General features: G+C 42.9%; 1 protein-coding gene across 1 annotated transcript; it reads right to left on the bottom strand.

Annotated features, from left to right (window-relative positions):
• Positions 1 to 229: 229 nt before the first annotated feature.
• On the bottom strand, positions 230 to 8,535 carry CCN3 (cellular communication network factor 3). The gene is made up of 5 exons (XM_001142595.7): positions 7,997 to 8,535; positions 7,644 to 7,869; positions 6,304 to 6,555; positions 5,263 to 5,477; positions 230 to 1,747 (listed from the first exon to the last, which is right to left on the bottom strand). Exons 1-5 carry the CDS (start codon positions 8,078 to 8,080, stop codon positions 1,451 to 1,453), a joined length of 1,074 nt encoding a protein of 357 aa, XP_001142595.1. The 5' UTR covers positions 8,081 to 8,535; the 3' UTR covers positions 230 to 1,450.
• Positions 8,536 to 9,966: the final 1,431 nt, after the last annotated feature.

Genomic DNA, 9,966 nt, shown 5'->3' with positions numbered 1-9,966 from the left:
GTAGTGTGGAGGCTAGTTGAGGCTGTGATGGTGAGGAACATCTAACTCAGGAATACTGAGTTGTCTTTTGTTTCCCTTCTGATAAGAAGTTGTAAGCTCATCCAGAAATACTCATTTTGCTTTCAATACATGCTATTGATTGATCTCATTTAATTCATAAATTTTAATTTTATTTTCAGTAAACAACAATGTTCAACTTTTATGCACCAAAGTAATACAGAGTCACACGGCAATAAAATCGTGTTTATTTAGTGATATGACAAGTAGAGAAATCAAACATAGTATTTTACAAAATGTACAATTTATATTTTTATAAATACTTTAAAAGAGAGAAGCGGAACACGTGTGGTGGCATTAAAAGAATGTCTAGATTTAATTTTGCAGCCTACCTTGTAGCCTGACAAACCAGATACATGTATGTATACACATATATCTTGATCATGAGTTTTCATAATTATGGCCCAAGGATAAGTTTTGGGCATGTCTACAATAATTCCAAACTCTCATAAAATGTGTGGTCTCTCACCACCAGTCATGTTGATTTTGCTCTTTTTTTCTCAAAATTCCACAAAATGCACATTTGAAACAGCTATCAGAGGATGTAAGCAAGTGCTTTGGGCCTCAGTTTACTCATCAGTTAGATGAGAGAATCCCTGCTAATATGCTGTTTCTGCTTAATTAAAAAACTTGGGGGCCTCAGCAGCTTCCAATATATAAATGTCTGAGGGCTATGAGGGACCAGTCATCTTTGTATTGGGAGTTTTCTGTTTAGCTTCTTTCTATTGGAAAGGAGTCAATGTGTCTTAAATGGAGAAAGTTTATGACACCAGTCCACTTAGTAAACATTTCATTACTGTAGATACAACATGTTTCCTAGTGTAAAACTAAACAGAAAAGTAATAGTCATCTCTGGACGTCATGTTGAAGAGCTGCATGTTTCCTTGGATTTGGAGCTTGGAAGTTCAGAGCTGGTTTACCCAAAAAGGGAGCCAATAGAGAATCTTCCCAATAAACCTCAATATATGGTTGAAATACTTGTACAATGAAATGTTCAGTATGATTCTAGACTTCACTGACTCATTACAGTGACATTTTCTTGGAATTACACTAGTGCACAACAAAATATGATGAGTGCAATGTGAAACAGTCTACAAAGTAAATTATATACTTGTTTTCTTAAATTTATAGAAATTTGCATTTGTAATAAAACCACAGGAAAGTAAGTCATTCCTATGCCATATCCTGAGCTTACCTTGATTCCAAGTTTACAGTTAATTACATTTTTTGTTAAATAAAAGACAGATATAAAGGTCCTCATATGATCACATTAGGAAAATACATAGGATTCAAGGATGAAATCGTGATTCTTCATTACTTTTCTTATATTCCTTTGATGGTGGGTGGCGCAGCAGCTACAGGTGCTCTGTAGGTGTGCTTCTTGAGTGACAGGTTACATTTTCCCTCTGGTAGTCTTCAGCTCCAGCTCCTGGAGGAAGGCCTCATTGTTCTTAGGACAGTTGGTGTGACAGGTGCAGGTCCCAATGACCATCACTGGCTTCTTGACTATTTGCCCTGGGGAGCACTGAAACTCTGCCTGGATGGTTTTGGTATTGTGGGGAGTGCAGCAGCGGCCATCACTGCAGACCCCACAGAACCTGGGCTTGTAGGTGTGCAGGCTGGTGCAGTTCTTGAACTGCAGGTGGATGGCTTTGAGTGACTTCTTGGTGCGGAGACACTTTTTTCCTTTCTAAGAAAGAAAAAAGAAGTGATGTATTGAATGGCTACCATTCCCCTGAGGGACAATTTTAGAGTATGGAATTACCTGCTAGTTGCCCACCCAATATCTATTGGTCTTTCTTCTTTGCTATCAGAACATTAATTTTGCTTGAGCAATGTAGTCAGCTAAAAGTATTTGCTTCCACAGACTATGTGGGACTTGGGATAACCTTTTGGCAAAGTTCTGGCCAAGGGAATCTGGGAAATTCTTTGCCCTTTGAGTAGGTACAATTCTTTATTGTTCCTGTATTCATTTTCCTTTCTTCCTGGAATGTAAACACCTTGCCTAATTGTACATAATGGTCTTTTGACATTGAGGAGATGAGCATGCAGGTGAAAGCATAACAAAACCTATCTTTTAAGACACTGTAACATGCTTTGGTGTCATTTTTAGCCAAATGGATTTTTACACGTGATACAGTTTGGTTCTCTGTGTTCATACCCAAATCTCTTCTCATATTGTAATCACCACGTGTCAGAGGAGGGGCCTGGTGGGAGGTAATTAGATCATGGGGGCAGATTTTTCCCTTGCTGTTCTCGTGATAGTGAGTTCTCACAAGATCTGATAGTTTAAAAGTGTGGCACTTCCCCTCTCACTGTCTCTCTCTCTCTCTTGCTGCCTTTCTCTCTCTCTCTCTCTCTCTCTCTCTGTCTCTCTCTGTCCTGCTGCCATGTAAGATGTGTTTTGTTTCCCCTTCACCTACTGCCATGATTGTAAGTTTCCTGAGGTTTCCCCAGCCATGTGTAACTGTAAGGCAATTACACATCTTTTCTTTATAAATTACTCAGTCTTGGGTAGTTCTTCATAGCAGTTTGAAAATGGACTAATACAACATGTTATAAAAAGAATGTGTATAAATCTGGCATTATTTTATGTTTCAAATACTCTTCAAACATTAACTCAACCTTATTAACAGTATTCATTCATACAAGAAATAATCATTCATAGAAAGAACAATTGCCCAAGTTTTACAGATGAAGAAACTGAGTCTCAAAGACCTAAAGGGATCAGAAAACATCTAATATTTGAATTTGTCTGTACAAAGCCCATTCTTTCTATTACATGATGACCCCAGGAAATTCCAAGACATGGAATTTGCATGGAGGCAAATAAAGTGGAGAATGTTTTCAAGATTGTATTAGTAATGATAAATGAAGAGGCCCGATGTTGATAATTCAGCAAAGAATTGGCTATATTTTATTTCTTACTTATATTTCTTCATCTACTAATTTCCTGCAGTTATCCACTGTTCACCTTCATAGGCATGACCCACAGCTTGTGGGGTGATTAGACTTGGAATTATCTTAAATCGGTGGCTCTCAAACTTCAGTGCACATCAAAATCATCTAGAGGATTTCTTAAAACAAGCTGTCAGACCTCACACCCTGAGTTTTGGATTCAGTACATCCGATGTGGGACCCACACCACAAATTTACATTTTAACAACTTCTTAGATGATGCTGCTGGTTTGGGGACCACCCTTTAAGAACCACTGTCGGCCGGGCGCAGTGGCTCACGCCTGTAATCCCAACACTTTGGGAGGCCGAGGCGGGCGGATCACAAGGTTAGGAGATCAAGATCATCCTGGCTAACATGGTGAAACCCCGTCTCTACTAAAAAATACAAAAAAAATGGTGGAGGGCGTCTGTCATCCCAGCTACTGAGGAGGCTGAGGCAGGAGAATAGCGTGAACTCGGGAGGCGGAGCTTGCGGTGAGCCAAGATTGCCCCACTGCACTCCAGCTTGGGCGACAGAGCAAGACTCCATCTCAAAAAAAAAAAAAAAAAAAAAAAAAAAAAAAAAAAAAAAAAAAGAACCACTGTCTTAGATTTAAGAATCTCTTGGAGACAAGGAAGTAATGATTGTTATACTAGTACAATTTTTATAAAATATGTATACTATAAATAAACATCTTTAAAATAACATATCCAAATATTAAAGAAGATTCAAGTTACAAGAAAAAATACAAATTTTGCAAAATGACACAATAGAAAAAGCCACATCTTAGAGGCATTAAACGGAAACATCTTGTTTAATAAAGAAGTTGCTGTGCTATTGAAAATATTTAAGGACTTCTTCTTACTTTTTCAATTTAATATTTAGCATGTATTCTTGTCAACACCCACAAAATGGTACAGGATAACAACATTCCTATGTGTGTGTATGTGTTTGTATGTGAGACTGCTTATGTGGGTGAACCTATATGACTATGTTAGATATATGTTTGAATTCCCCTGAGTGTGGGGAAGTGCATCTCCTAGGATATAATTTTAGGGATAAGGTGTTTCTAGGTGTTCTTTCTAAACTGGTGGAAGAAACGTAAAGTTAGGATGGACTTCAAAAAATTATATAGCTAAGCAGCCATATAACTAATGCAACCACTAGGGACTCTTATTTTACCAGTAAATAGAAATCATAAGTAATGGTGGCTACTGTTAACAGAGTACTTAATCTATACCCAGCATTTTGCAAATTCATTCTATGTAATCATCATGACAAGTTAAGGTAGGTACTTTCAGCCTCCCCATTATGTGGGAGAAGGAATTGAGGCTGAGAGGTTAAGAAAATTGCCCAAGATTACATAGCTGGTTCATGTGGAAAGACAGAATTTGAAGCCAAGCTGTCTGGCTCCACGGTTGTCCTCTTACGCATTAGATGATATTGCTTCAGTGTCAAGATATGTAAATCTTGAATTGCTAAGCGCTGTTTTATTTTAGTCTTAGGTTTGTATAAGGATCCATATAATGGTTCAAATTGGGTATTGCATTTTTCTGATATAGGGCTCTGGTAACAAGGCCTGTGATGTCATCAGCAACCAATCAGAGCTTCTGAACTGCACGTCTCACATTCAGTGTTAACATACTGAGTTGATGTAATTCCAACAACAAAAAATAAAAAATAAAAAGATATGTGCTGTTTTATTTGGCCCATATTGCTTTATGCTGGCAAATGTATTATTTCCACTAGGTTTTTAAAAATACCAACAATAATTCCCAGACAGTCACTCGCTTATTTATCAACAGTTGTTTATCACGCACACAATATGTGCGAGGTAGAAAGCTGAGGACTGAGAGGTAAGACCCACATGGCCTCTACCCATACATACAGAACCTGACGAGTAAAGAGAACTGAGGTCAGAAGTGACCTCTCTAGAATCAGCTGTGCTTGACAACTGTAGCCAGTTTTCTCCAGGAATGGAATGGGATTTGCTAGACCGTTCTCTATTGGGAAAAGCATTATAGTTTTCCGGTCCCTCTCCCTCTTTACCTGAGGGTGTACTGTGAGTTGCTTAGAGTATTTCAATATGTTAAAGAGAAAAAAGAAGATAGGCTGGCTTCAGGAACCCCACTGCCTTTTCTCTGGGGTTAACTCCCAGCTATAGCTGCTCTCTCCGTCACAGAGTGACACAGTGACTTTCTGAAGCCTGGGCTCCAAGGACACAAGGCCATTACCTTCAGGATGGGAGGTTTCCTCCAGGCTCCTACCTTATCTGTTGGCTGCTCTGGCTCTTGTTCACAGGGCCGCACCATGCAGAGCCGAGTCTGTTTCAGCATCTCACATTGACGGTTCCTATTGGTGACCCGGGTGGAGAACCCCATACCACAGCTCTTGGAGCATGCTGTCCACTCTGTGGTCTGTTCAATGCAGTTGACACTTGAGTCAGAGACTTCTACTCCTAGGGTGGCTTCTGGCCTGTAAGCTATGGGATGTATAAATAAAGACAGCCATATTGGGTAAAATGTGAGGATTGGAAAGTGGTCCTTTTCAGCCATTATTAGAAAGTGGGTCTCATTCGACTCTGTACCTACTAAACACCCATGCTCCCAGGACACAGAACTGAATTTATTTATTTATTTATTTCTGGCATGGCTGATAATGTCTGCCCTCAGAAATAGTATACAATTCCGGATACTGCTAATATAAGTAATCTGGCTAATTAATGGCTTCTAAAATAATCCTCTACTGTCTCTTGAGATTTTTTATTTAAACTATTTCATTGATAAGAGAAAACAAAAAGAAGAATAAAAAAAGGTCCTGAAGTGCCATCTGAGCCTTACTACAGCATCTAGAAAGATGACACTTTTCAGTGACACCTGTGCAGGGATGAGTAGCCTTCTTTAAGGAGGTTAATCATGAGACAGCCTAGGTAGTGTACAGAATCCAGAAAAGAAAGAGAATTTAAAATTTTGTCTTTGTAGTGCTAATGAGGATCAAGTGGGATGGATTAAAATACAAGTAGTAGTCATCCAATAAGACAAAAATAAGACAAAAGAGTGAATTTGGGAGGTCCTCTTCAGGAGAAATTGCAGCAACCTTCTATAACTTAGTTTGAGTTTATAAATAGGTTTGATCTAATGTCTACAAATGTGTTTGATCTCATGTGTTTGATCTCAGTGGGCAACCTGAAATCCACAACTGAATGACCAGAAACTGAGGCCAGTTTCTCTTTTCAAATCCAAGAGATTGCAAATTCTTCATGTTTGTATTTACCCTCTACTATGACCAGCCCTAGGTAAGTTTCTCACCTGCAAGGGTAAGGCCTCCCAGTGAATCCTCCTCATCTGGGCCACAGATCCACTTTTCACAGCACTCTCCAGGCACCTCAACTTTTCTTGGAGCTGGGCAGTTAGGCTCAGGCAGTAGCACATCCAGCTGACAGCGGGGCACACAGCCAATCTGCCCATCTCTGCAGGTGCACTGGAATTTGCAGCTTGGCTGAAATTTCTCTCCACTGCGGTAGATGACCCCATCGAACACACAGTTATCTCCCTCTACCGCTAGAATATTGGGGAAGCAAAGTGAAAAGCAAAGAGGAAGAGGAAAAACAAGAACACAATACAGTGAAGAAGCTATGTAAGATTTGGAGGGCATGTTCCAAAACCCAAGTCCTTTTCTAGTTCAGGCGATCTGGTTTCTCATGTATCTACTGTAGAGTGATGTCCTCATGGAGGCCTCTCAGAGCAAGAAGAAACTTTCAAGATCATCTAGTCTTGCCACTCATTTTATGGATGAGGAAAGAGGTGTGCAACTGTGAAGTAATGTCCCCAAGGTCCCCTGGCCATTGTTCCCAATGTTCAGTCATTTTGTGAGAACCGCCTTAGAGTTTCCTACTCCAGCAGCTTAGACTTAAAAAGAGAAAAAGTGTACTTTATGTTTTCCAACAGGTTAGCTGATCAAATTGGGAAGGGCATTAAGATTCATTGACACTCAAGCATAATAAAATCATCAGTAGCTTAGAGAAAAAAGTGAAAGCCCTCCTGTCCAGAAAGGAAGGGACAATCTTCAACTACAGTGTTGTACCATGTGAAAAATTGATCCCCGATTGATTACGTTTTAGAAGCCTGGATTGGCTAGTTGCCTGCATTTTATTTTACTTGCAGCCAGAGAAGGGTTACATAGTTATCCCAGGAGACTAGCAGCTGCTTTGGTTCAAATGGGACAATTACAGGTGTGAAAACAAACCTGCTGGGTTTTCCCCAACTGCAGTTTGGGAAACTGTGAGCGTGTGAGTAAACCCGAGCTTCCATCAGCCCCAAGGGACCCTCTAGAAGTGTCCGAAGGAAATGACTTCACTGGCCCTTAACTCTGCGTGGCTCCCCCTTTGCTTAGATTCTTGTCTAGGAAGCCAAGGCAGGAATGCCTTTCACCCCCAGGGCAGGTTTCCTTTCTGGCTCTGGCGCTCCCCAAAGCCCCAAGTGCTCCCCAAACCATGCCTGACACACAGTAAGTGCTCTATACATGTCACTTATTGCATTATTATTATTTGCTTATCGCCCTCTGGGAAGGGGAATAAAAAAGAGAAGGGAGGAAGCAGCTTCACTTAGCTGCAGGAGAAGAGGTCAAACAGCAGAGGGAGCAGGATTACCCATGCAGATGCCAGTCTGGTTGCTGGGGTCCGCGCTGCGATCACAGTAGAGGCCACTGCTCTCGTCGCATGGCTCCAGATCTGAGCAGCTCTCGCCACGCTGGCGGGCACACACCAGACAGCATGAGCAGCCGTCCAGCACCGCGCGCACCCCGGGGGCGCAGGTCGGCGGCGTCGCAGGGCACTGGCCCGGGCACTGGGGAGGGCAGCGCTGAGTCTCAGCGACCTGAAGGCAGGCGAGACAAGGAGAAACCACTCAGCTGGGACAGAAGACGCAGTGAGCCCGGTGACCAAGTGGGGGCCACCAAGGCGGGCAAAGTAACTTGGGGGCATCTTAAGGGTGTGCCACTTACCTGTCCCAGGAGATGGAGAAGCAGGAAGGTCAGGCAAAGGCACTGCTTTCGGAGACAAAAGCTCGTGCTCTGCACACTCTGCATGCTCAGGCTTTCCCCTCTCGCTTTTACCAAACGAGGCTTTCTTCGCTGTAGATTGGCACTGCTCGCCTTCCCCCTGGTCCGGTGCTTGCCGATCACGCCCAGCACAGGTTTTATAGCGCGCTCCTGGGACGCGCATAAGCCGGTTGGCTGCAGTGCAGGGAGGAGGGGGGAGATCGGCTGGGTGGGGAAGTGGAACGAACCCCGGGGTTGCCATGGCAATTGGCCGTGGGTGCTGCTCTCCTTAGGGCGCGGCGCCGGGGCCTGCGTGTGCCTGTGTGTGGCGACTGGCTTTTCCCAGAGGGTGGGGAGGGGCTGGGTGGAGTTCCGAGGCCAGGACCCAGGGCTCGCTCGAGCGCGTGGGAAGGAAACGCCCGTTTCCTCCTGGAAGTTGCTTCGCCTTCTCCCAGGACGAAGACACCACCACTCCCCACCATCCTCCTCCACCCTGACCGTTCCAACCAGGGCTGCAAGCGTGGGGTCCCCTTACGGGATGCCTGCAGTATGGGGCCATCTGCAGGGGATTGGCAGAAGGCCCAGGGGTTTAGTCATGAGGGAAGCACATGCAAGTTTGTCACCGTTTAGGGCACTCATTGAATGTGTTGAGAGGGAGGGGAGAGAAGCAAGGGAGGAAAGGAGAGAAAGAGGAGAAAGAGAAAAGTGTGTGTGTGTATGTGTGTGTGTGTGTGTGTGTTGGGGGGAGGGGAGTGGCAGGGGGAAGGGAATCTAGAAAAAAAATCAATATGTCAGGAGGTGGGGGATGCTATTGGCCAAATGGCAAAATTCTTTTGACTCTAATCCTTCTAGCTTCACTCAGTCTTAAACCCCAAGGTCCACAGGTTTGTTGGAAATAAAAGTAAAACACACACACACACACACACACACACACACAAAGAAAACATCATAAAATAAAACAAAGAAATCTTGGCAGAAGAAAGCCTTGAAGCACCTGCTGTAGCAGACCAAATGTGAGACGGTACACCTGAAAGTCCAGAAACCTTTGACAGTTTTCTAAGTGGGTTCAGTTCAGCCACCATCACCACCATCAAAACCTCCAGCCAGGGAAGAAATGAGGAAGAAACTGGCTTAACTTGGCTGACCCTTCAGCAAATCAAATCCTTCTCTCACCCGGCATCCGCTTTCAAGAAATGATTGCTGGGGCATGCTTGTCATCTCTCATGGGAAAAAGAGAGCAGTTTTACTGCTCCAAAGGTGACGTTGTTTAAAGGATTTAGAACAGTTTCCCCCTATACTTCAACACTGCTGCTGCCCCTAGGAGAACTATGCCCAGCTCTTTTGAGGATAGTTGCTTTGGAAAAAAACAAAAAAACACTTTTTAAGGAAAATTATACAGGCCTGTGATGTAATTCTAGAGTTTAAAAAGAAACAAATGGCCTCTACCTCATCTGTCCCCAGCATGAAGGAAATCAAAGGCAGCTTGCGGAAGGGGCCAGGTCTGCCTCTGCAACACCCGCAGATGATGAGGTCACCTCAAGCCCCTTCTAGATAATTCTCTCGGCAGCCTGAAACCACTATGACACACTTCCAAGCCTCTAATAGTTCTGCTTTCTTTGAGGTAAATGAGACTGAGTAGTACTCAAACTTAACTAGAGATGAAACAGTTCATTTGCACTCTTGAGTAGGACATTTACATACTCTTCAAATTGATAGGCTTTGGAGGGTGGAGGATGGGAGCAGGGAGAAGATCAGGAAAAATAACTAATGGGTACCAGGCTTAATACCTGGGCGATGAAATAATCTGCACAACAAATGTCCATGACACATATTTACCTGTGTAAACAAACCTGCACATTTACCCCTGAACTTGAAATAAAAGTTTAAGAAAAAGATAAAACAAAAAACAAAAAAACTGATAGGTTTTATGAGCC

Source organism: Pan troglodytes, chromosome 7, assembly GCF_028858775.2.
Source record: "Pan troglodytes isolate AG18354 chromosome 7, NHGRI_mPanTro3-v2.0_pri, whole genome shotgun sequence".
NCBI lineage: Eukaryota > Metazoa > Chordata > Mammalia > Primates > Hominidae > Pan > Pan troglodytes.
The sequence above is the reverse complement of the archived record's forward strand: the minus strand, read 5'-3'. Positions and strand labels throughout refer to the sequence as shown.

What these genes read in the sequence shown, in the direction of transcription:
- CCN3 (XM_001142595.7), bottom strand. Translation starts at nt 8,080, where the DNA reads ATGCAGAGTGTGCAGAGCACGAGCTTTTGTCTCCGAAAGCAGTGCCTT. An exon ending in CCAGACTGGCATCTGCATGG is followed by an intron (nt 6,556 to 7,643) that starts GTAATCCTGCTC and finishes CCAATATTCTAG; the next exon opens with CGGTAGAGGGAGATAACTGT. An exon ending in GGGAGGCCTTACCCTTGCAG is followed by an intron (nt 5,478 to 6,303) that starts GTGAGAAACTTA and finishes TACATCCCATAG; the next exon opens with CTTACAGGCCAGAAGCCACC.